The sequence below is a fragment of the Phyllobates terribilis genome, unplaced genomic scaffold, assembly GCF_046119375.1.
Source record: "Phyllobates terribilis strain yellow unplaced genomic scaffold, ASM4611937v1 Scaffold_2__4_contigs__length_985480577, whole genome shotgun sequence".
NCBI lineage: Eukaryota > Metazoa > Chordata > Amphibia > Anura > Dendrobatidae > Phyllobates > Phyllobates terribilis.
Window position 1 is genome coordinate 734671860 of NW_027362762.1, and position 27327 is coordinate 734699186.

A 27327-nucleotide genomic window follows, 5' to 3' on the forward strand; every position below is an offset into this window, starting at 1 on the left:
CCGGGTGTAGAGAAATATGTATTTAAGAGTTAACCATGGTACAGCTGAACAGTTAGGATCCTTATCTGTACAATTTAGCAGCCAAAACACAAAATAAAGAGACTCAAACGCTTGCTTGTGCTTTCTTAGACAGAAGCTTCAGGTCAGTGATACATTTGGCGATGCTTTCTTTTTGCTGCAAATAAACAGAAACGTGTCAGTTTTCACAGAGGAAATTTACATAAAAATTCATGTAAAAGCAGAAGCTTTATTTAGGCAAACCACTTTCAGCATTTCAGCTCTTATACGAGCTCAGAAAAACAGACAAGTATTGTGAACTAAAAACAATAGGGGAATATGAAACGTACTTTCCGTTTCTCCAAAAAGGCGTAGAGCATTGTTTTCCTAATGACTTCTCAGAAACAAAAAAAGAACACAACTGTGTGAAGAACGCTTTTGCCGTGAGTGTTGAAGAACAATCCTAATCTGGCAAGCGAGGCCCCACCGCTAATAAGTGGCCCAGATTTACTTCTGCAATACATTTTATATAGTGGCCAAACAAGAATTAAGGACGCCATTCAGATTATGCGGTAGCTCCACGTGACATGGATTCTGGACTAAATGGAACATAACATGTGTCAAACCAAAGGAATGCCATAATGACACTCCACATCTATATTTGTGTCAGCTTGGACCGGCATATTTCACGGGCTGTAAATGGTCAGAAATGCCCGGAATGATCTGACTGTACAGCCTCATAGGAACATATGAAGCTGTAAGATCAGCTAGGGAGACGTATGGTTTGGCCGGGCACTGTGGTCCGTATACAGACCGTGACAGACAGCCGTCTGACCCCGGCCTCAGAGAGATATCACCGTACCTGCTGCGGAGAAATGCTCTGCACCACACCCTTTTCCACCCAGTTGATCATATGGTCTTGTTCCTTGAGGCGCAGGAGATTCTGCAGGGCTAACTGGTAGTCCAGGCGCTTCTTCACCTCATTGTAGACTGTAAGCAGCCTCTCCCTGTAGTTGATTTCCAGAAGTATGGTCACATTGTTCTGTAGATTGCAAAAAAATAAAGAAAATAATTAAAGGGCAATTCTGCTTTCAACATTTCAGTTTCAGTCTATATCAGGGATGTCAAACTCAAATACACAGAGCGCCAAAATTAAAAACTTGGACATAGTCGTGGGCCACCCTTGATATTTAGTAAAAAAAAAAAAAAAACAGGAGGAAAAAAAAACAAAAAACACCTTAATATTTGGTGGGGTCACAGAGGAGCATATCTCACAACTTTGCAGCCCTTACAGAGTAATTTTCCTAATATTCATTGCCCCCATAAAGTATGATTCAAACAAAATTGCCCCCCCAAACACAGTATGATACCCCCATAGTGAATTCCTCCACAAGTATGGTTTGAAGACTGTACTGTACCTCCCCTCAACAACCCTGGCAAAGTAGGATGACCCCAACAGAGCCCTTCATACAGAATACTGGCCCCACATGGTCCCCCATACAGAATACTGGCCCCCCATACAAAACACTGGCCCCCCATACAAAACACTGGCCCCCCATACAAAACACTGGCCCCCCATACAAAACACTGGCCCCCCATACAAAACACTGGCCCCCCATACAAAACACTGGCCCCCCATACAAAACACTGGCCCCCCATACAAAACACTGGCCCCCCATACAAAACACTGGCCCCCCATACAAAACACTGGCCCCCCATACAAAACACTGGCCCCCCATACAAAACACTGGCCCCCCATACAAAACACTGGCCCCCCATACAAAACACTGGCCCCCCATACAAAACACTGGCCCCCCATACAAAACACTGGCCCCCCATACAAAACACTGGCCCCCCATACAAAACACTGGCCCCCCATACAAAACACTGGCCCCCCATACAAAACACTGGCCCCCCATACAAAACACTGGCCCCCCATACAAAACACTGGCCCCCCATACAAAACACTGGCCCCCCATACAAAACACTGGCCCCCCATACAAAATACTGGCCCCCCATACAAAATACTGGCCCCCCATACAAAATACTGGCCCCCCATACAAAATACTGGCCCCCCATACAAAATACTGGCCCCCCATACAAAATACTGGCCCCCCATACAAAATACTGGCCCCCCATACAAAATACTGGCCCCCCATACAAAATACTGGCCCCCCATACAAAATACTGGCCCCACATACAAAATACTGGCCCCACATACAAAATACTGGCCCCACATACAAAATACTGGCCCCACATACAAAATACTGGCCCCACATACAAAATACTGGCCCCACATACAAAATACTGGCCCCACATACAAAATACTGGCCCCACATACAAAATACTGGCCCCACATACAAAATACTGGCCCCACATACAAAATACTGGCCCCACATACAAAATAATGGCCCCACATGGTCCCCCCATACAGAAAACTGGCCCCACATGGTCCCCCCATACAGAATACTGGCCCCCCATACAGAATACTGGCCCCCCATACAGAATACTGGCCCCACATACAGAATACTGGCCCCACATACAGAATACTGGCCCCACATACAGAATACTGGCCCCACATACAGAATACTGGCCCCACATACAGAATACTGGCCCCACATACAGAATACTGGCCCCACATACAGAATACTGGCCCCACATACAGAATACTGGCCCCACATACAGAATACTGGCCCCACATACAGAATACTGGCCCCACATACAGAATACTGGCCCCACATACAGAATAATGGCCCCACATACAGAATAATGGCCCCACATACAGAATAATGGCCCCACATACAGAATAATGGCCCCACATACAGAATAATGGCCCCACATGGTCCCCCCATACAGAAAACTGGCCCCACATGGTCCCCCCATACAGAATACTGGCCCCACATACAGAATACTGGCCCCCCATACAGAATACTGGCCCCACATACAGAATAATGGCCCCACATGGTCCCCCCATACAGAATACTGGCCCCACATACAGAATAATGGCCCCACATGGTCCCCCCATACAGAATACTGGCCCCACATACAGAATACTGGCCCCACATACAGAATAATGGCCCCACATGGTCCCCACATACAGAATACTGGCCCCACATACAGAATAATGGCCCCACATACAGAATAATGGCCCCACATGGTCCCCCCATACAGAATAATGGCCCCACATGGTCCCCCCATACAGAATAATGGCCCCACATGGTCCCCCCATACAGAATAATGGCCCCACATGGTCCCCCCATACAGAATAATGGCCCCACATGGTCCCCCCATACAGAATAATGGCCCCACATGGTCCCCCCATACAGAATAATGGCCCCACATGGTCCCCCCATACAGAATAATGGCCCCACATGGTCCCCCCATACAGAATAATGGCCCCACATGGTCCCCCCATACAGAATACTGGCCCCACATGGTCCCCCCATACAGAATACTGGCCCCACATACAGAATACTGGCCCCACATACAGAATACTGGCCCCACATACAGAATACTGGCCCCACATACAGAATACTGGCCCCACATACAGAATACTGGCCCCACATACAGAATACTGGCCCCACATACAGAATACTGGCCCCACATACAGAATACTGGCCCCACATACAGAATAATGGCCCCACATACAGAATAATGGCCCCACATACAGAATAATGGCCCCACATACAGAATAATGGCCCCACATACAGAATAATGGCCCCACATACAGAATAATGGCCCCACATACAGAATAATGGCCCCACATGGTCCCCCCATACAGAATAATGGCCCCGGGCCAGAGTTTGACATGTGTGCTCTATACAGAAGTATCTGACTGCCGTAGGCATAACAGCTTACCGGCACCATTTAGCAGCCATTGTATCTTTGGCAGAGAAAGTAACACTGTAATGTAGATAGTCTCACTGCTGAGAAATGCATTCCTTTGCACATTATCTAGGCTTATTACAATTTATAATAAAGATATTGCTAGTCTTTTCTTCATACTGATTTTACAATGTGGTCACCTGTATACTGTATATGCCAATATAGCATTATTTCATATTGCCTGTATGTGCATTTTACATTTGGCAGCAGACCCTATTTTGCAGTCGCACTTGGTAAGCGGCCACTGAAGATCTGTCAGTGGTATTTTTTTTTTTTTTTTTTTTTTTTTCAGGTGTTTTTTTTATTTTCCCTTTGTAGTGTTACTTAAAGGGGTTGTCCAGCCTCAGAAAAAAAAAATGTAATGTGCACATAGACACGATTCCCCTGCATTCCCTGGGCAAGTCGGCGGTGACTATGTGATTTGCGTATTTGGGGGTCACACAACGATTTGTCTCACTCACCCTCTCTCAAAAGCAGAGAATAGAGAGAAACAAGAGGAGGCAAGACGCCACATGACTACAAGTATGCAAATCACATACATGCAGTCACATGATCGACCGCCTACCTGCCCACACTGGGAATACAGAGGAACGGTGACAAAGTGCACATCACACACTGTCACAATTCGGTAGTCTGTAGTCAAAGTGACTGTAGGTCTTTCATCAAAGATTGTGGAAGGGTTGGAGGGGGGTGGAGTGAAATCCTGCTGACAGATTCCCTTTAAACAATTTATGCAATACCTTTACATGGCCAGTCTGTTTCCCAATTACAGAGAAATTAGAGATTAAATCAATATGCAAATTAAGCTGTAGATCTGCAGCCTCTGTCACTCCAGCTCTATTCCCCACCCAGCTTCTTCCTTCTTGACAGACTGTTCCTTTGCCTAAAGTTACACAGCTTAGAGGAGATCAGTCTAGAAGTAGGATGCGGAGGGGAAGAGAGCTGGAGTGACAGAGGCTTCAGATCAACAATAGTTCTTCAGCCTCATTTGCATATAAATTCTAAAGCCGATTTCTCAGTAAAAGATGAACAGAAAGGGCATGTAAAGGGATTGCTGGACTTGTCCTTGAAAAAGCTACATGCACATATAAATTTGGGGGGGTGGGGGTGAAATCCTGAATAGTGCAATATTGTCAACACACCCTTTCTCCTAATTGTATCCCAATGGTGTCCACTATTATTTCTTATAATTTTTCATCTGTGCGTCATCCATTTTTCTTGCAAGCAGAAAAAAAAAAAAATTGACAGTGTGTCGTCTTTTACTTTGACCTATTAAATGGTCTGAGAACTAGTCCAATCAAAATAGAAAGCACTTACATGTGCTCTGCAGTGGAAAAATAGTTAGACATTTTTGTGAAGACCATCTGGAAAGCTGCTTCATTTGGTATTTAAGAAAAAAAGATCTGCACAAAAGGCTTACATAGTTTTTAAAAAAACAGCAATTGAGTTTCTATTTAATGAAAACTTTTAGAGCAGAGCTGAGTAAGAGAGTTTTTATTCTTCAGTTTATCCTCTCCATTGGGGAGATATTAGCTTGTAAAATTTAGGTTATAATTTATGCTATAGTTCAACTGGGCTTACCAGAGATTTGTCTTGGGGGGGGGCGTGTTCTTCTTCCCTTGCATGACCTTGACCAATCATAAGCAGGAGGCGTCATGCAGGGGAGAAAGAAAGAAAGAAACACGTTCTCCTCTCCTGACTGATCATCTCACAGTGCCGTCAGCTCTGACCCTCCTCAACACTGATAATGATATATACAGTGGCAACCAAAAGTGTTAATTTTTTTTTTTTTTTAAAGTGTGATTACTTCTGTTTGGTTGTTGTGATGCCATTTTCCTGGAAGTTTTTGTAAACCGGAAGCAAGTGGCTGTCAGCTATAAGGGAGAAAATTGTGTTATCCCTTTATGTGTTAGTTTTCAACATTTGCTGGGCCAAATGTTTTGCATATTTTGTCATGGGTAGTCAAATTTTGCCTAAAATTCTTTTTTTTTTTGTGAGTTTGTTTTTAGGTTAAAACATGGCAAAGACAAAGAAAAAATTAATCACCAAATGTCAAGTAGCTTATTATTCTGAGTGAAGTCAGGCAAAAGGCAAAAAGCTAGCTATGGAATTCAACTGTTCTCAGAGTCAAGAGTCACATATATTAAAGAAAGAAAAAGAAGGTTAAGGAACAGCTGACAAACCTAGAAGTGGACGACCATGGAAAACTTCCTCCAGAGTTGAACACATTATTAAGAAAAAGTCAGTATCTGATGTCCATAAAAGTGCTGTACAGATTTCTCCAGAAGTGAAAGAAGAATATGGGGTCAAAGTGAGTCGCCAAACTGTGGTGCAACGGCTAAGAGCAGTAGGGTTGAATACACAAATTTCAGTCAAGAATCCTGTCATATCTGCAAAGAACCGGAAGGTCCGACTTGAGTTTGACAAAGAACACATCCAATGGAAAGAGATACGATTGGTCTAAGGTGTTGTGGTCGGATGAATCCAAGTTCAAACTGTTTGGTAGTGATGGCAAGCACTATATACCGGCCAGTTGCAAAATGTAATGATGTAAGGTACCAAACACCTACAGAGAAACATGGTGGTGGCAATGTCATGGTTTAGGGCTGCTGTTCTGCATAGAATTGATGGAAATATGAATGCTACCATGTACAAGGATATACTGGAGAATGTAATGCTGCCACATGGTAAAACCAAAGTAGGCAGGGGGATGGAAATTCCAGCAAGACAATAATCCTAAGCACACATCCAATTTAGTCAAAAATTTGTTAGCAAAGAAAAATGTTCGCCTGTTGCAATGGCCAAGCCAATCACCTTATTTAAACCCTATAAAGCACCTTTGGGATGAGTTAGGGCGACGAGTTGGGGCCCGTACCCATACCAATAAAGAGGAATTTTTGCAGATTTGCAAATGGAATGGAGGAAGATCCCTCAAGATGTCTTGAATAGCCTAGTGGCTTCAATGCCCCGTCGGTGTGGTGCAGTAAGTAAAGCAAGAGGTTATGCTACAAAGTACCAAGTTATGGCATTGTAAGCAATGAATTACTCTCCATGTTGTGATCAATAAATAATATGTGCAAAACTTGGCAGTTTGTTTTCTTTAATTAAATGACCATACCTATATTCAAAAGCATGTGGGTTAAAATTAAGGTCTTGCATGATGACAACTTCATGCGCTTTCAATTCAAATCAGGGAAACGGCATCACAACAACCAGACACAAGTAATCACACTTTAAAAATGCTAAACTTTTGGTCGCCACTGTACCTCAGCCCTGCTGTATCTCTACACAGAAGCTGCAGAGATAAATAAGGAAAGGAGATGGTTTTTTTTTCTCCCTTGCATAACTCCTAATACTTATGATTGGTCAACCTCATGCAGGGAAAGAAGTCTCCATCCCAGAGACAAATCTCTGTTAACGCCTAGTTAAAAATAAATTCTAACCTAAATTTTATAAGTCGATATCTCCAAAATAGAGAAGAAAAAAAAAAATACATTTTATTCCGCTCTGCAGCCACTGTTCCATGATGTGGTCAGTTTAACATGCTCGAGTTGTTGAAAGGTCCTGTTTAAATTTATTTTTAGAGTGAAAGTTCTTTCTGTTCATCCAAATAGGACGTAGAATACAAAATCTGCAGTGTGGGAATTCACCCAAGGGATACAAAGGAACAGAGAAAAAAGGCATCTCCAGCATTGGGCCTGTGCTGTGTAGATATTTTCATAAATTGCTATATATTGCTGAAGGCATCTTGGAACGGTCATTTCACCAAAAATACTGCCAAGAACCGTGCAAGATAGTCTGGAGACTCAGAGCTTCTACAATGCACCAATAGAAAAATGGGAGACTTAACTGCAGTAAAATGCTTATTATAATATAAAAAATGTGGCCTACATCACGGATGTGTCTTGGATAATTCCATTAGTGCTCTCAGTTTTTTAGTGTAGTCAAAAAGTAATGTTGTTAGTAAGAAATTGGTAGGTAACATTTTGACCACTAGGTTTACATGGACAGCAGGCCAGTGATTAGTCACAACTTTGATAGAAGTGGTTTTGTCTTTTGCTGTAGATTTCATCAATAACAAATGTAAAAAGTTTCCAGAACTTTCTCTACATACAAATTCCAGTTCTATCTTACCCGCTTGGCGTCAAAGAGATATTGACGTCCATCAACTCTCCACTGCTCTTGCTTTTCTGAGTCGATTGCAATTTCCAGGTCCTTGATGGCAGAATCCTTCACAGCTGCAGCTTTACTAACTTTTTCCTAGAGAGAGTAGAGATATATAAACATACATACATACACACTTCTGAAACCTAAGGGCCTGACTCAAGATAACGTGTGCGCGGGAGCAAGATGCACCAAATTCATTAGGAGGTGTGTGCATCTTAAGTTTGATGCATCTTTCATCGGCGGTGTGCCACAAAAAGAGATGTACTCCATTAAGGGGCTGGTGTACAACTGTGCTGCAATGTAAGGCACTTTTATGACACGACTTCTGATTCATTTAAAAGGGAAAGCTTGTCCACATCCCTTCTGAGCTCTGCCCACTTAACAAGCTGGCTGAGATTGGTATAAAGTCATTAAAAAAAAATATTGCAAAAGATTTGCTCAATTGTGAGTTGGGAAAAATTCTGACACTTCCAAGCAGTTTTAGGCTAGAAAACTGTTTGATGAATCAGGGCTAAGGGGTACAAACAGGACCAAAAGTATTTAGCCCCATTTCCTTTAGAAATGAATGACAAATAATTACTAAGTTTCTAAAAAGTATATGATTAACATTCTGCCACTTTGACCTAAAAGCCCCCTCCTTACAATAGGCCATCAATATCAAATCGGGAGTTCTGCCAGCAGTCCCACCGCTCAGCAAATCGAAGAGACAGTCCGTACATTTTGTAGAGTCTGCCTGGCATTGCAGTCAGTCCTAGTCATAGGACTGAAAAGTGCATCTTATAATCCGAAAAATACAGTGATTATTTTTGTTTTTACATAAAGTACACATATTTGGTATCGCCGCTTCCAAAATGACCCGATCTATAAAACTGTCACATTAGTTAACCCCTTCAGTGAACACTGTATAAAAATAAAAAAAAAAACACAAGTAACAAAATTCTATGCTTTTTTCATCATACTGCTTAAATAGTGGAATAAAACACAATCAAAAAGTTGAAAACATCACAAAAAACAAGCTGCTATACAGTTCTGTCAGTGGAAAAATAAAGTTATAGCTCTCAGAATACAGTGAGGCAAAAACAATTATTTTTTCTATAAAATAGTTTTCATTGTGTAAAATCGGCAAAACATTAAAAAAAAAAATTATCACTATACTGTATATGGTGCTCTTTCTTTTCTGAGCTTTCCACTTTGCCCGAAAAGTAGTTCCCATTTAAATATAGGTTATTGGTGCACTCATGAGAATAAAATTCTGTGAGGCACACGTGGTGTCGACATGCTCACTGCACCCCTAGATGAATTCATTGGAGGGTGTAGTTTGTAAAATGGGGCCACTCATGAGGGGGGTTCCGCTGTGAATCGCCAGAGGGTTAAAAATGCTCACTACCCCTCTAGATGAATTCTTCAAGATGTATAGTTTACAAAATGTGGTAAATTGTGTGTGTGTGGGGGGGGGGGGGGGGGTTGCTGTTTTTTGGCATGTCAGGAGCTCTTCAAATGTGGCACAGCATCCGCAATCTATTCCAGCCAAAATTGACCTCCAGAACTCAATTGGCGTTCCTTCTCTTCAGAGCCCTGCCGTGCTCCCAAACAGTAGTTTTCCCCCACATATCTGTGTACTCAGGAGAAATTGAAGAACAAATTTTAGGGTCCATTTTCTCCTGTTACCCTTGTGAAAATAAAGAATGTGGGGTAAAACAGTCCTGTGGAGTCGGAATAAAATAGACCAACTGACTTCTAAAATATATAATTAAGGTACAGTAGTTCAATGCAGTATGTGCTGTAATTTTTTTTTTTTTTATAAAAATTTGGGAAAGTTAGGAAATGTCCTATAATCTAGATACATTCCTTGAGGGGTTTAATTTACAAAATGGGGTCACTTGTGGCGGGGTTTCTATTGTTTAGGCACATGAGGGGCTCTGCAAATTTGACATAGCATCTACTATCGACTATAGCCAATTTTGTGCTCCAAAAATCAAATGCTGCTACTTCCCTTCCGAGCCTTGCCGTGCGCCCAAACAGTAGTTTTCCACCACATATGGGATATCAGAATACTCAGGAGAAATTGCACCACAAATTGCATGGTCCATTTTGTCCTGTTACGCTTGTGAAAATGCAAAATTTGGAGCTACAGCAACATTTTTTTCCTGGGAAAAAGTTAAATTAGCATTTTTTTCTTCCACATTGCTTTAATTCGTGTGAAGCACCTGAAGAGTTAATAAACTTCTTGAATGTGATTCTGAGGACTATGAGGATTTTGGATATTTTCTGTCATATAGGCCCCTCAAAGTCACTTCAAATGTGATGTGGTCCCTAAAAAAAATTGGTTTCGTAAATTTTGTTGGAAAAATTAGAAATTGCAGATCAACTTTTAACCCTTCTAACTTCCTAGAAAAATACATATATTATGCTGATGTAAAGTAGACATGAGGCAATTGTTATTTATTAACTACCGTATTTTTCAGACTATAAGACGCACCCCAAATTTTGGGGTGGAAAAGATGGGATCCGTCTTATAGTCTGAATAGGTATCTTACCTGGGGGGCGTTAGAGCGAGGGCCACAGGAGGCAGGGTCCTTCAGGAAGCCGGCGGAAGTGGGGCCTGTGGGCGGGGCCTGGGGCCGGCATGCGCTGCTGTCCGGTGGCCACCTTCATGAAGTTGTGATCCACAAAAAAAAATGGCCGACCGAGCTCCCAGACGGCTCAGGCTGCCATTTTCCTGTAGATCACCGTGCACCCACCGCCGCTCTGCCTCGTCGTTGCAGCGCTGCACATCCACTCTGCCTCGCCGCCGCACAGCCGCTCTGCCTCGCCGCAGAACCCACCGCCGCAAGTATGTGGTAAGGTTCGGACCAAAAAACGCACCCCCCATTTTCCTCCTAAATTTGGGGGGAAAAAAAGTGCATCTTATGGTCCAAAAAATACATGCAGCAATAAATTAAGGAGCTCTGCTGTTCACATCTACAGCTCGCATTTCTCTAACACTTTGTGGCATCCATAAGAGTTGGCTCTTAACCCCTTTACCCCCCGAGGGTGGTTTGCACGTTAATGACAGGGCCAATTTTTACAAATCTGACCACTGTCACTTTATGAGGTAATTACTCTGGAACGCTTCAACGGACACAGCTGATTCTGAGAATGTTTTTTCGTGACATATTGTACTTCATGATAGTGGTAAAGTTTCTTCAATATCACTTGCGTTTATTTGTGGAGAAAAAAATAAATAAAAAAAATCGGAAATTTGGCGAAGATTTTGAAAAAGTCGCAATTTTTAAAATTTGAATTTTTATGCCCTTAAATCAGAGAGATATCTCACAAAATAGTTAATAAATAACATTTCCCACTTGTGTACAATTTTGGAACCATTTTTTTTTTTTTTTTTTTTTTTTCTTAAGGGACCACATCACATTTGAAGTGATTTTGAGGGGTCTTTATGACAGAAAATACCCAAAAGTGACACCATTCTAAAAACTGCACCCCTCAAGGTGCTGAAAACCACATTCAAGAAGCTTATTAACCCTTCAGGTGCTTCACAGGAATTTTTGTAATGGGGAAGAAAAAAAATGAACATTTAACTTTTTTTCACAAAAATGTCACTTTAGACCCCAATTTTTTTTATTTTTGCAGGGGTAACAGGAAAAATGACCCCCAAAATTTGTTGTGCAATTTCCCCTGAGCACGCAGATACCCCATACGTGGGAAAAAACACTGTTTGGGTGCACCACAGGGCTCAGAAGGGAAGGAGCGCCATTTGACTTTTTGAATGCAAAATTTGTTTGAATAATTAGCGGACACCATGTTGCGTTTGGAGAGCACCTGAGGTGCCTAAACAGTGGAAACCCCCCACAAGTGACACCATTTTGTAAACTAGACCCCTCGGGGAACTTATCTAGATGTGTGGTGAGCACCCTTAACCCCCAGGTGCTTCACAGAAGTTTATAATATGGAGCCATGAAAATAAATAAAATCAAACTTTTTCAACAAAAATGATCTTTTAGCCCCAAATTTTTTTAGTTTCACAAGGGTAAGAGAAAATGGAATCTAAAAACGGTTGTGCAATTTCTACTAAGTACGTCAATACCCCATATGTGGGGAAAATACACTGTTTGGGAGCACGTCAGGGTTCAGAAGGGAAGGAGCACTGTGACTTTTTCAACGCAAAATTGTCTGGAATCGAAAGCGAACGCCATTTCGCATTTCGGGAGCCCATGATGTGCCTAAACAGTGCAAACCCCCCCACAATTGACTCCATTTTGGAAACTAGACCCCTCAAGGCTTTTATCAAGGGGTATAGTGTACATTTTGAACCCAGAGGTACGACAGAATTTGATAACTTATTCAATATGATGACCTAATGTTGTCATTAGTCTTGAGCGCAAGTGCTCGCTACTTGAGTTTGCATCGGGTACTCCGGTATGCACCATTTATCACGGGTGCTCGAGTGACATGTTCGAGTCCCCGCCCCGCATGTTTCACTGTTGTTAGACACCCAAAAGAAACATACAGGGATCACTCGTGAATGGCAGGCAATCCCAGCAACGTTTTTTTTTGGTCGCAATGCATATGGGGCGGAGACTCGAGCATGTCACTCGAACACCCGCGACTCAGTGCATACCCAAGCACCCGATGCAAACTCAAGTAGCGAGCACTTGCGCTCAACACTGATCACCATATCGTCATTTTTTTTTCTTTACTTTTGAAATCCCAACCGTAAGTCCTAACCCCAACACAACCCTAACCCTAGAGTTTATTTTTTTTACGCCGTAAGTGATTAGACGACTTTATTCTTAGGTTCGGTACGATTACCGCGATACCAGATTCATATCGGGTTTTTATGATTGACAGCTGTCACACACACTAAAATACGCTTTTTTTTTTCCAAAGACTAGTTTTAGCATTGCCATATTTTGAGAGCTATAATCTTTCTATATTTTGGCAGACAGAGTCATGCGACGGCTTGTTTTTTTGCGGGACAAGTGTACGTTTTTATTGGTATCATTTTCGAGCATGTGACATTTTTTGATCACTTTCTATTCTGATTTTTGGGAGGCAGAATAAACAAAAACCAACAATTCAGGAATTGTTTTTTTTGCTGTTTTTTTTTTATGCCGTTCTGCGTGTGGTAAAATTGATAAGGAAGATTTATTCCTCGGGTCAGTACGTTTACAGCGGTACCACATTTATATATTTTTTATGCTTTGGCACTTTTACACAAACTATTTTCTAGAAAAAAATAATTTTTTTGCATCGCTTTATTCTGAGGAGCTATAACTTTTTTTATTTTTCGAATAATGGAGCTGTATGGCGGCTTGTTTTTTGCGGGACAAGATGACGTTTTCAGCGGTACCATCTTTATTTACATTCGTCTTTTTGATCGCGTGTTATTCCATTTTTTGTTTGGTGGTATGATGATGAAGAATTGTTTTTTGCTTTGTTTTTTATTTTTATTTTTTTTATCGTGTTCACTAAAGGGGTTAACTAGTAGGGCAGTTTTATAGGTCAGGTCGCTCCGGACGCGGCGATACCAAATGTGTGTACTTTTATTGGGTTTTTTTTTTCCCCATAATAAATAAAATATTATGGGTACAATATTCTTTTTATTTTTTGGGGGATTATTATTTTTTCAATTATTTTTTTCACTTTCTGACCTATTTTTTTTTACTTTTACACATTGTCCCACTATGGGACTTTCACTTTTTGCAGCCTCATCGGCTGCATAGCATACAGAGTAGCAACTCCCTATGGCATGCAGCCTGTCAGCGCTGCACACAGGGGAGAAATTACTTTGGTCATACATTGCGAATGAACAAAGTACCGTATATTCCGGATTATAAGACGACCTGGTGTATAAGACGACCCCCCTACTTTCCTGTTAAAATATAGAGTTTAGGATATATTCACCGTATAAGACTACCCCTTTTCCAACGCATACCAAACACCGGTAAAAATTTAAAAAAAACAGATTTGAATTTAACATGGTCCTTTTTTAATTTAAATTCTTATGACATGCAGGTATATAGCAGGAAAACTGTCACTCAAACATATTAAAATAGGGGGGACCCCACGTCATTTTTTGGGGGGGTCCCCCATTCTAATAGCTAGTAAAGGCTAGGTATTCAGCTGGGGGCTGATATTAGTAGCCTGGGAAGCTCCGTGGGTATTACCCCCTTCCCAGACTTCAAACATCTGCCCCAGCCGTCTGCTTAACCTCCGCTAGAGACTATAATGATGGTGGATCCCACGCCAATTTTCTTTTTAAAAAATCCTTTATTTTAACACTAAATGACAATTGAGGGGTTAATAAAGATGCAGTCCCTAAATTATTATTAATTTTGTAATTAATTTTTCCCAAAAATGTTGACGTGGGCTTCGCCATATTTTTGTGTCCAGCCAGGTACAGCAGGCAGGAACGGGCTGCCCCCAACCACCAGCTGCCTATTTGTACCTGGCCGGACACAACAATATAGGGAAGCCCTTTTTTTTTTTTTAAATTATTTCATGAAATAATTAAAAAAAAAAAAAAAAAAAAGACGTGGGGCTTCGCCCTATTTTTGTGTCCAGCCAGGTACAACTAGGCAGCTGGGGGCTGGAATCTGCAGCGCAGGGAGGCCCAAGCTTTCTGCCCCCCCCGCTGCAAATTGCAGTCCGCAGCCACCCCGGAAAATAGCGCGTTCATAGAAGCGCCATCTTCTGGCGCTGTACCCAACTCATCCAGGGCCCTGGTGCGGTGGCTCACTGGGTAATAAAGGGGTTAAGGCCAGCTTGGCATTATCAGCTGGCCCTAAGCCCGAAATTCATGGGGTCACGCCAATATTAGACATGACCGCCATGAATTTCTAGTAAAGTAATTAAAAAAAACACAAACACCCAGAATAAAGTCCTTTAATTGAAATAAAGACACAATTTTTTAATGTTCTAAATTAAACCATACTTACCATCACGCCCATTCCAGCTGAAGCCAACGATCTCCTGCAATAAAAGTAAAATAATAAAGCAACCTCATCCTTACCTTTCCATGGTTCCCAGGACCGGTCCAGCTCTGCTACATCGAGATGACAGGCTGGACCGCAGCAGAACGCTGCCGTTCAGCTTGCCATGCGGCAGACACTGAGAAGCGCAGGCATGCTTGTGCTCCTCAGTGTCTGACTGTGACGGCATCCAGATGAGCCGAGATCATGTCCAATGAACTCGGCTCACCTCATGCACGTCACTGACAGCGTGGGAAAATTCTCCTGCTCCCCACATGCGCAGTAGAAGTTTCCCACGCTGTCAGTGACGGACGTCCAGGAGGTGAGCTGAGTTCATTGTCGGCTCATCTGGATGCCGTCACAGCCAGACACTGCAGAGCGCAAGCATGCCTGCGCTTCTCAGTGTCTGCGGGATGACAGGCTGGATGGCAGCGTTCTGCTGCGGTCCAGCCTGTCATCTCGATGTAGCAGAGCTGAAGCTGTCCTGGGAACCATGGAAAGGTAAGGATGAGGTTGCTTTATTATTTTACATTTATTGCAGGAGATCGTTGGCTTCAGCTGGAATGGGCGTGATGGTAAGTATGGTTTAATTTAGAACAATAAAGAATTGTGTGTTTATTTCAATTAAAGGACTTTATTCTGGGTGTTTGTGTTTTTTTTTAACTTTTACTATGGGGTTAGTAATGGGGGTGTCTTATAGACGCCTCTCCATTACTAACCTGGGCTTGATGTCAGCTGGCATTATAAGCTGACATCAACCCCAGCCCTATTACCCCCTGCCACCGCACCAGGGCAGCGTGGAAGAGCGAGGCTAAGTGCTAGAATTGGCGCATCCTATGAATGCGCCATTTCTGGGGCGGCTGACGGCTGGTGTTTCTAGCCTGGGAGGGGGCCAATATTCATGGCACCCTTCCTGGGCTATTAATATCAGCCCCCAGCTGTCTGCCTAGCCTTTGCTAGCTATTAAATTAGGGGGGACCCCACGTCATTTTTTTTGGGGGGTCCCCCATTTTAATAGCTAGTAAAGGCTATGTATTCAGCTGGGGGCTGATATTAGTAGCCTGGGAAGCTCCGTGGGTATTACCCCCTTCCCAGGCTTCAAACATCTGCCCCAGCCGTCTGCTTAACCTCCGCTAGAGACTAAAATTAAGGGGAACCCCACGCCAATTTTTTTTTTAAATAAATCCGTTATTTTAACACTAGATGACAAGTACAGTAACCAACACTATCACTGTACTTCATATATATGTGACTGACATGTTTCTATCTATCTAATCTATGTGTGATGCTCTATCTTTCTGTTCTAAATTGTCGGGTACCGCTGCTGAATTGCCGGCCGGCTTTTTTAAAGAGACAGTGCATGAAAACATTATTATTTGTTTTAATAAATCCTTTACACTAAATGACAAGTACAGTAAGCAACACTGTCACTGTACTTCATATATATGTGACTGACATGTTTCTATCTATCTAATCTATGTGTGAAGCTCTATTCTTTCTATTCTAAATTGTCGGGTGCCGGCTTATGCCGCTGCTGAATTGCCGGCTTTTCATATATTGTCACAGAAGCGATGCGAACTTCCCTGCTCCGGACACAGCGCAGCGCTTCTGTGACAAGTGAAAGCTGTCGGCACAGAAGCCCTGCGCTGTGTCCGGAGCTGGGAATATGCAGCGATGTGTCAGTTTCAGCACAGAAGCGCTGACTGTCTGGACCTACCGCCGCCGTATTTTAACTCCCTCCACCTTATATTAACTCCGACATGGCAGGGATACGGCCACGGCAGCTTATTAACACCCCCAGAGTATCCCCGCATGTCAATTTCTGAAAGTTCAAAAGCATTACCGGCGTATAAGACGACCCCAGACTAGACAGAAGATTTTTCAGTCTTCAAAAGTCGTCTTATACGCCGGAATATATGGTAATTTCCTGCCTCCCGATGACCCAGATGTTGTCATGACAACATCCGGGAGCCACCGCAGACATCGCTGGAGGCCAGAGAGGAGGTGAGTATCGTGCTTACCTCCCCCTTTGCCCCCGCAATCGACTTCGATCGCAGCATTGCGGGGTTTAATGTGCTGGGAGCGGTGCTGGACCGCTCCCTGCACATAGCACCGGGTGTCAGCCATGACAATCAGCTGACAACTGGCGGTGATCACCCCGCACCGCTTGTGTGCGGGCGCGATCGCATTATGCGTAATAGTACGTAGCTGGTCCATAAGTCCCAGGGCGCAGCTACGTACTATTACTGACTTGATCGGAAAGGGGTTAAATGTAGGCTGGGAAGAAGGAGACCACCGACGACATCACTTACTTCATTGAGTTTGTCAGCAAATTCTCCTACTTTGTGGCCGAATTTCTTGATTGCATAGATGCTGACCAATCCCATTGAAAGCATGGAAATGGTTTCATGATTTATGACGTATATTTCTTTCGACAGGAGGTAGACAAGAAGACCAGTCCCAAACATATAAGGGCCTACACAGAAAAAAAGTTAAATCTTAAAATGGTACATATACTTAGAGATCGCCTTTCTCAGCTCTACAGAAAAATAAATAAGAAAAGCTAAATCATTATCCAGAGATGCCAATAACAAAAGGTGGTTGCAGCTCCCAGCCATGACCATTCACTTCCAATGAAGACTGATGAGGCCAATGGGGCAGAGATCTGCAGAGGTTATGTTCCAGCGATGGCTGGGGGCTATAATGCCAAGATGGTTTTACATCCACGTAGAGCAAATTAATCAGAAGGAAACACTGCTGAGCATTAATTGATATCATCATGATTATTTTATACCAGTGACTCCTGTTTTGGGGTAAAGAAACTGAAAGAACTCTTCAGGAATCAACCCATGGCGAACTTTCCCTGGTTTCTCTGGTAGGGGCGGCACAGGGGCCAAGGCTGGTTGTCCGGTGTGGAATGGTCGGCATGTGTTCAAGACTCTGATGGAGGAAGAAAGGAAAAAAATAAGGAAATAGAAACAGGGGTACATAAATATATGTAATGCACCATATACGAGGTACGGTGTCAGTAGGTATGGGGGGGGGGGTAGGTTGTTCATTCAGGCACTGCTTAATTGAGCTTTGCTGACATTTGTTTGGAATATGCCATCAAAGCAGTAATTCTAATACCACCACCCACATATTGGGAAGGAGGGGGGGGGGGTGGTCTCTGCGAGACCCTCGCTGATAACAAAAATTGGGGCCCCCCCCCGGCAAGGGTTTATGGGACCGTTCTCATGATTAGTAAGGATCTCAGCAGTTAGACAACCACCGATCATACAAATATCACCTGGCCTTCGGATTACGGCTTCATTGGCAAATCGAGCACAGAAAAACAAATTGTGGAATTGCACTTTTTTTTTTTTTGCAATTTCACTGCATTTGGAGTTTTTTTTTCATGTTTCCCAGAATACTATATGGTAAAAATCAATGGTGTCGTTCAAAAGTACAACTCGCCAAGCAAAAAACAAGGCCCCACTTGCCAATATTTAAGGGAAAACAAAAAATTATTGTTCTGGGAAGAAGAGGAGCAAGAAAGGAAAAAGCAAAAACCCAAAAGGTGGTGAAGGGGTTAGATCACAAGAGTAATTCACAGGACAAGCCACGCAATTTGGTGAGGACGTCTCTGTTGATGTTGCATGATTTGCTGTGGAGAATTACCATAGAGTACCCTTAAAAGTTCATTTTCAGATACGATAAGACCCGGTCATTGTCCTGCGCCGATAGATACCCACGAACCACCTGAAGCCATGTTCACACGTTCAGTTTTTTACCTCAGTATTTGTAAGCCAAAACCAGGATTGGATAAAAGAAACACGTCATCACTTCTGCATTTATTATACTTTATCTCTGATGGTTCCTGACCTGATTTTGACTTACAAATACTGAGGTAAAATAGAGATCATATCCTCAGTGTCCTTAAGGAACAAAAAGTGGGCTCATATATATCTCTTCCCGCAGTATTCAATTTGCTGAGATTTAAAAGCCATAAACTATTTTTCAGTAGTCAATATGGGGATTTGTTTGTGGACTTAGTTGTAGTTCTGAATTACACTATTCCGATTACCATGTAATACACTGAAAAATAGGAAAAAAAATCCAAGTGCGGTAAAATGGAGAAGAAACCCACAATTCTACCATTTTAGGGATAATTTTGTCATTCCAGTATTTCTGGAGTAGTAAAAATGACCTGGCAATGTGAAGATGAGAAGTTAGGCATATTTTAGTGGGTAAAAAAAAATAAAAATCCAGAACCTCATAAAACGAAAAAAAAAAAAAAAAAAGTTTAGTCACCATATTCTGAGACCTGTATTTTTTTTTTTTGTTGTTCAGCAGGCCCCCAGCTGCCATGATAACCCATTGGCTGCCCCCGATTGTGTCATGGGGGAGTTGACGGGAATGAATGCAGCGACAACTGTGCCATTTAAATGTTACTCTCAATGATTGCCAGCAGTATGTAAATAGTTAATAGCAGAGCTAAGAAACTGCTCAGGTTGCTGCTGTAACAGGAAAATGGCATCTGCTAGCTATCAAACAGGCTCATCTCTTGAGCCTGCTCCATACAGCCCTTACAGGGACCTGTGAAGAAGATGGTAGAGGTTGGTAAGTGGTTAAATGAGAAAAAAAAATTACTAACAAAAAAGAAATAAATAAAACTATATCTACTAGTGATAGAGTATGTTTCATTAACCCTTTCCAGCTGCAGCGACAATAAAAGAAATCCCGAGCACGTGCTCGCTGGAAAGGGTTAATGAAACACTCTCGATCATCACTTATATCTACCTTAGACACCTCTTCTCTTAATGCTGATACTTGCCTGGTGCCCTTCTCGTCTGTGTACATGAGCCTCCAACAATGACATGTGTGATCACTGAAGGTCATCGTAAAGAGACTGGCTGGGCAGCCGGACACCAGGAGAGTGGCAGGGGGCGGCTCGAGCCCGTATACTGCTTCATCAATTATCTGTCGGTTTACAAGACGTGTATGAGATTTGTTCATCTTGCCTACTAATGTATTCTGCTGTGGAATTCATGGCCACAAGCCCCCATGAAACATGTCTGTCCTGTGTGAACTTCCCCTGCGTTGTGCGCTGCTATAGGTGACCACTCTACCAGGCGCCCTTTGGACAATTAAACAGAAAAAAAAAAATTCTGAGATTTATAAAATGTCTAACTGCAGGAAATGGAATTAAATGACAAGCTATCTTCCGAATCCCCGGCTGTTCCAGCACTAGTCAATGTGCCGTTAAATCATTCACGTGACCACTGCAGACAATCACCACCCTCAGCGGTCATGTATAGTATATGCCAGCGTCACCGATGAACAGTTGCAGTGCAATACAGATGGTGTTACTTAATTTTAGCCTGACGTCACCACTGCTGCCTATCATTGATCTCATCGGTGACGCTGGCATGTACTATATATGACAACTAAGGTTAGTGTTAGCTTGATGTAATCACTGCAGGCAATCATTAGGAAACCACCCTTTTTACAGCACAGCCAATGTTCCAGACATCTGAACAGGTCTTGCAGACATCCATGCACCAGGTACAGAAATCTTATTCACATTTGGGGATTCTCACCTGCAAAAATGTTTACTACAAAGCTGCAGATGAATATTCCTTAAAGCGGTAACCCCTTATAAATCATAGAATCATAGAATGGTAGAGTTGGAGGGGACCTCCTGGGTCATCTGGTCCAACCCCCTGCTCAAAGCAGGATTCACTAAATCATCTCAGACAGATTTCTGTCCAGCCTCTGTTTGAAGACGTCCATTGAAGGGGAACTCACCACCTCTCGTGGCAGCCTGTTCCACTCATTAATCACCCTAACTGTCAAAAAGTTTTTTCTAATATCTAATCTGTGTCTCCTCCCATTTAGTTTCATCCCATTGCTTCTAGTCTTTCCTTGTGCAAATGAGAATAAAGATGATCCTTCTACAATGTGACAGCCCTTGACATATTTGTAGACAGCTATTAAGTCTCCTCTCAGTCTTCTTTTTTGCAAGCTAAACATTCCCAAATCCTGCAACCGTTCCTCATAGGACATGGTTTGCAGACCAGTCACCATTCTGGTCGCTCTTCTCTGAACTTGCTCCAGTTTGTCTATGTCTTTTTTAAAATGTGGTGCCCAAAACTGTACACAGTATTCCAGATGAGGTCTGACCAAAGAGGAGTAAAGACCGATAATGACTTCACGTGATCTAGACTGTATGCTTCTGTTAATACATCCCAGAATTGTATTTGCCTTTTTTGCTGCTGCATCACACTGTTGACTCATGTTCAGTCTATGATCTATTAGTATACCTAAGTCTTTTTCACATGTACTGTTGCTTAGCTCTATTCCTCCCATTCTGTATATGCTTTTTTCATTTTTATTGCCCAGATGTAGTACTTTGCATTTTTCCCTGTTAAAAACCATTCTGTTGGTTGCTGCCCACTGCTCCAGTTTATTTAGGTCTTTTTGAATCTTCCCTCTCTCTTCTCTAGTATTAGCTATCCCTCCTAGCTTTGTGTCATCAGCAAATTTAATCAGTTTACCCTCAATTCCTTCATCTAAATCATTGATAAAGATGTTGAACAATACAGGTCCCAGGACGGAGCCCTGTGGTACCCCACTTGAGACATTCATCCAGCTGGATGTGAAGCCATTTACAACCACCCTTTGAGTCCGATCACTAAGCCAGTTATGAATCCACCTAACAGTTGCCTGGTCCATTGCATACTTGGTCATTTTTTCAATAAGGATGGTGTGAGATACTTTGTCAAATGCTTTGCTGAAGTCAAGATATACTATATCTACAGCATTTCCCTGATCCACCCAGTCAGTGATTCTGTCATAGAAGGAAATTAAGTTAGTCTGACATGACTTGTTAGTTACAAACCCATGCTGACTCTGGTTAATCACTTCATTCTTATCCAGGTACTTACATACATGTTGTTTAATAATTTGTTCAAAGATCTTTCCTGGTATAGAAGTCAGACTCACCGGCCTATAGTTCCCTGGGTCCACCTTCTTCCCCTTTTTGAAGATAGGAACATTTGCTCTTCTCCAGTCTTCTGGGACTTCTCCTGTTCTCCAAGAATTTTCAAAGATTATGGAGAGTGGTTCTAAAATTTCTTCTACGATCTCCTTCAGTACTCTGGGGTGTAATTCATCTGGACCTGGAGACTTGAACTCATTTATGTTAGCTAAATATTCCCTCACAATCTTTCTGTTTACAGATCACTGTCCTTTTAAAGGAATAGAGGAATCCAAGTTAAGATTAGTTGATGTTACATTTTCTTTCTGAGAGAAAACAGATGCAAAATAGAAGTTAAAAAGTTCGGCCTTCTCAACAGCCTCTCTTACCATTTCTCCATTTTCATCCTGTAAAAATCCTATAGCATCTTTGACTTTTCTTTTACTTTTGACATACCCCCAAAATCCTTTTTTATTGCTTTTGACATCTCTTGCAAGCCTTAATTCATTGTCAGCTTTAGCTAACCAGATACGTGCCCTGCAGGATCTGCAGACTGCATTATAATCTTCTTTAGATATGCCTCCCTCTTTCCATTTAATAAACATTTCTTTCTTTCTTTTTAGCATGTGTTTAAGTTCTGTGTTCATCCATCCTGGTTTCCTTAAATGCTTCCCATTCTTCCTACTTTTCGGGATTGTTAACGATTGTGCTTTGAGAATCTCATTTTTAAAAATTTCCCATCCTTCCTGGACATTTTTGTCCTTAAGGACATCCAGCCATTGGATCCCTCCTATTCTCTTTCGGAGTCTCTTAAAATCTGCCTTTCTAAAATCTAACCTTGAAGTTTGAGTCTTCACATGTCTTCCTCCTCTAGTTATCCAAAATTCTATAATAGCATGATCGCTGCCTCCTAGGGTCCCAGCCACCTTTACCTCCTCAACCATTTCCTCCCTGTTTATAAGGATTAGATCCAAAGTAGCAGATCCCCTTGTTTTCTCCCCTACCTTTTGGAAGATAAAGTTGTCAGCAAGAGAGGATAAGAATTTGCTTGACCTGTTAGCTTTACTTGAGAGAGATTCCCAACAAATGTCTGGATAGTTGAAATCTCCCATGACCACTACGTCATATTTTTTGGAGAACTTGGTCATTTGATGCATAAAGAGTTCATCCATATCTTCAGCTTGCCCAGGTGGCCTGTAGTAAATGCCTACAATGGTGTCCTTTCCATTGTTCTCTCCTTGTATTCTTACCCAAACAGTTTCCACAGAACTCCCAGTCTCTGAAGCTTCAATCTCTGTGCAGATATACGCTTTTCTAACATACAATGCGACACCTCCTCCTCGTTTATCAAGTCTGTTTCTTGCAAATAAGTTGTATCCTTTTAGCCTTGTATTCCAATCATGTGTATCGTCCCACCAAGTTTCAGTGATTCCAATGACATCATATTCCTTTTCCTGCATTAGTAGTTCTACTTCTCCTTGTTTGTTGCCCATGCTTTGTGCATTTGTATAAAAACATTTTAGTTTGTGATTGGTTTCTCTTCCTCCCATATTTTTATTATTTAAATTGTTTTGTCTTTGTTCTTCCTTTCCACTTCCAGTAGCAGAGATCTCAATAGTATTTGTCAGCTGTATGGCTTTTTCTGGCCTTTTGCTTCCCTTCCCACATTGTTCTAGTTTAAAGCTCTCCTGATGAGTGTAGCAAGGCGACTTCCAAATACACGTTTTCCAGTCTTCGTAAGGTGCACCCCATCTCTAGCAAGTAGTCCATCGTATAGGTAATTCATTCCGTGATCCAGAAATCCAAATCCTTGTTGACGGCACCATCGACGTAGCCAGTTGTTCACCTGTAGAATCTTATTCCACCTCATTGTTCCATGGCCATCCACTGGGAGGATGGATGAGAAGACCACCTGCGCTCCCAATTCTTTCACTTTCTTGCCTAAGTCTTCAAAGTCACTGCAGATGGTTTCCAGGTCCTTTCTTGCGGTGTCATTTGTCCCCACATGTATTAGCAGGAATGGGTAGTAATCTGTAGGTCTGAAGAGTCTTGATATCCTGTCAGACACATCTTTAATTTTTGCTCCTGGAAGACAGCACATTTCTCTTGAGGTTATGTCTGGTCTGCAGATAGCGGCCTCTGTTCCTCTTAGCAGGGAATCCCCCATGACCACCACTCTCCGTTTTTTCTTCACAACATTCTTCTTTCTCCATCCAGGAGGATTCTGAGGGCTTACAAGGTTATTCATTGCTGGCAAAGTCTTATTTTGCGGTATTTCTTCATGGTTCTCCTGCGTGAGAGCCTGGTACTGGTTCCTGAGCAGTATGGGTGCTGACTGCCTCTCGATCCTCCTGCTTCTGTGGGTCACATGCTTCCATTCCTCTGTTTCATCAGGTGCAGTTCGAATTTCTTCTCTTTCTGAATCATGAAGAGATAATTCTGCTCTGTCTAAGAACTCTTCACCTTCCTTAATGATTTTCAAGGTAGTTAACCTCTCTTCTAGATTTCGCAACTTTTCCTCCAACAGGGACACAAGCTGCATTTTTGGCATGTGAAGTTTGGCTTTTCCACTGGCAAGTCTGTGAACATGTAGCAGGATATGCAGCTCACCAAATGGCTCCTGGACTCTTCCATGTTCTTACTGTTAATGTTCTGAAAACAGTGAAAAAAAGCTTCAAAATGCGCGCGCCGGGAGGCGCGCGGTTTACCGATGTCCTCTTTTCAGCTCCAACAGCCAAAATCCAGTGTTCTTTGAGCTCGCGGAGACTCTTCACTTACCCCAAAATGCAGTGGGAATATGCAAATTATCTCCTCAGGACTCCTCCCCTGGTTTACTGATGTCCTCTTTTCAGCTCCAACAGCCAAAATCCAGTGTTCTTTGAGCTCGCGGAGACTCTTCACTTACCCCAAAATGCAGTGGGAATATGCAAATTATCTCCTCAGGACTCCTCCCCTGGTTTACCGATGTCCTCTTTTCAGCTCCAACAGCCAAAATCCAGTGTTCTTTGAGCTCGCGGAGACTCTTCACTTACCCCAAAATGCAGTGGGAATATGCAAATTATCTCCTCAGGACTCCTCCCCTGGTTTACTGATGTCCTCTTTTCAGCTCCAACAGCCAAAATCCAGTGTTCTTTGAGCTCGCAGAGACTCTTCACTTACCCCAAAATGCAGTGGGAATATGCAAATTATCTCCTCAGGACTCCTCCCCTGGTTTACCGATGTCCTCTTTTCAGCTCCAACAGCCAAAATCCAGTGTTCTTTGAGCTCGCGGAGACTCTTCACTTACCCCAAAATGCAGTGGGAATATGCAAATTATCTCCTCAGGACTCCTCCCCTGGTTTACTGATGTCCTCTTTTCAGCTCCAACAGCCAAAATCCAGTGTTCTTTGAGCTCGCAGAGACTCTTCACTTACCCCAAAATGCAGTGGGAATATGCAAATTATCTCCTCAGGACTCCTCCCCTGGTTTACCGATGTCCTCTTTTCAGCTCCAACAGCCAAAATCCAGTGTTCTTTCAGCTCGCGGAGACTCTTCACTTACCCCAAAATGCAGTGGGAATATGCAAATTATCTCCTCAGGACTCCTCCCCAAGGCACTGCATAAACTAAGAAGAAATCTATACTTATCTCCCAGAACGGCGGCGCTGCTACTCCACTTATCTCCTGACATAAATAATGTCGTATGACCACTGCAGCCAGTCAGTCACTGATCAGATGCAGCCTTCACAGTAAAGCCCTAGCAGGAACAAAAACACTGTTCTTCTGTGATCAGCGGTGGACACAGGGCTGAGAGGGAAGGGGAATGCCACTGGTTTGGGAGTGAATCTACATTTATTTCTTCATTTATGCAGCACCCTGGGGTCACTGACAGGAGGCTGCCCAGAGGTGGAGAACCCCTTTAATAGAGTATTTGAAAATGGCTCATATCCCGAGTCAGGGTCTATATCACTCCAGTGATAAGAATAGCTCAGCTTGTAGTCATAGGCCCCCAGTCAATGGGGTCCATCAGCCGCTGTTATGATCTGCCTTCACAATGCCAAAGTCAACAGATCCTAAACCAGGCAACGACAATCAACTTACTATATGGAGAAATGCTAAACCGTACTTACCCGGCCGTGACGGGGGCCGACTTCTTCAAACTGGCAACTACAAAGAGAAAGAAAAGACACTTGCAATGAAGTCAGTGGCATGCACCGGAGCACCGTCCCCCGCCCCCCCCCCAGCGGCAGGCCGAGCACCGTCCCCCCGGACGCCCCAGCGGCGGGTCGAGCACCGTCCCCCCCGGACGCCCCAGCGACGGGCCGAGCACCGTCCCCCCCGGACGCCCCAGCGACGGGCCGAGCACCGTCCCCCCCGGACGCCCCAGCGACGGGCCGAGCACCGTCCCCCCCGCCCCCCCCCCCAGCGGCGGGCCGAGCACCGTCCCCCCGCCCCCCACCCAGCGGCGGGCCGAGCACCGTCCCCCCGCCCCCCCCCCCAGCGGCGGGCCGAGCACCGTCCCCCCGCCCCCCACCCAGCGGCGGGCCGAGCACCGTCCCCCCGCCCCCCACCCAGCGGCGGGCCGAGCACCGTCCCCCCGCCCCCCACCCAGCGGCGGGCCGAGCACCGTCCCCCCGGACGCCCCAGCGGCGGGCCGAGCACCGTCCCCCCGGACGCCCCAGCGGCGGGCCGAGCACCGTCAACCTAGTTCATCTGCTGCTCTACCAATTCCCTATGGGGCTGCTGAGATCTGTACTTGTACTGCTACATCTCAACAATGGGGCACTATGATCAGAGCCCACCATCGGTCTAAAGGATAGAAGTGCCCCATTGTGGGATCAGTGGGGTTTAGGGCACCGATGTATTAGTGATCTCCCTGGTGATGGCAGCAGGGACTGCTCTGCACAAGGTCACAGCAGATGGGGCAGCTGGAGGCTGAGGTGACAGGACACCTACTGGGCCCCATACAGCTACACTGTGGGGACACACGCCATCTCCCGGCATACACCGCGGGCCTCCCTCACAACTCACCCGTCACCAGGGAGGCTCTGGACAACATGGCGCGGGGCTGGAAACAGGAGCACAGAGATAAACCACACAGCCGCCGCCGGTCACACCGGTGCCCTCAGTGTCCCTGACAAGAGCCCAAGGATCAAGATGGCGCAGGACACGCCCAGCTCTGACGACTTCACGCCTCACTTTACGGCTAAGGGTCAAATCCGCCATCTTTAGTGAGGTAACGCCCTTTACATCAGTGAGGAAGAGAAGGATGTGGCTCTCATAAGGGGTGCAGAACTACCCGACAGTCCGTACAGTATAGGCTCTGTACCCACTATACGTGTAATACTGAACTGCGTTCACTGTACAGTCC

At 43.8% G+C, this 27327-nt stretch overlaps 1 protein-coding gene across 1 annotated transcript; it reads right to left on the reverse strand.

Annotated features, from left to right (window-relative positions):
• Nucleotides 1-27151, reverse strand: ATP5PB (ATP synthase peripheral stalk-membrane subunit b). The gene is made up of 7 exons (XM_073667197.1): nt 26988-27151; nt 26087-26123; nt 17812-17957; nt 17330-17493; nt 8017-8142; nt 860-1039; nt 1-175 (listed from the first exon to the last, which is right to left on the reverse strand). Exons 1-7 carry the CDS (start codon nt 27013-27015, stop codon nt 104-106), a joined length of 753 nt encoding a protein of 250 aa, XP_073523298.1. The 5' UTR covers nt 27016-27151; the 3' UTR covers nt 1-103.
• Between the last annotated feature and the right edge of the window lie 176 nt (nt 27152-27327).

What these genes read in the sequence shown, in the direction of transcription:
- ATP5PB (XM_073667197.1), bottom strand. Translation starts at nt 27,015, where the DNA reads ATGTTGTCCAGAGCCTCCCTGGTGACGG. An exon ending in CCCCAAAACAGGAGTCACTG is followed by an intron (nt 17,494 to 17,811) that starts GTATAAAATAAT and finishes TTTTCTGTGTAG; the next exon opens with GCCCTTATATGTTTGGGACT. An exon ending in ATCTCTTTGACGCCAAGCGG is followed by an intron (nt 1,040 to 8,016) that starts GTAAGATAGAAC and finishes TGCAATCTACAG; the next exon opens with AACAATGTGACCATACTTCT.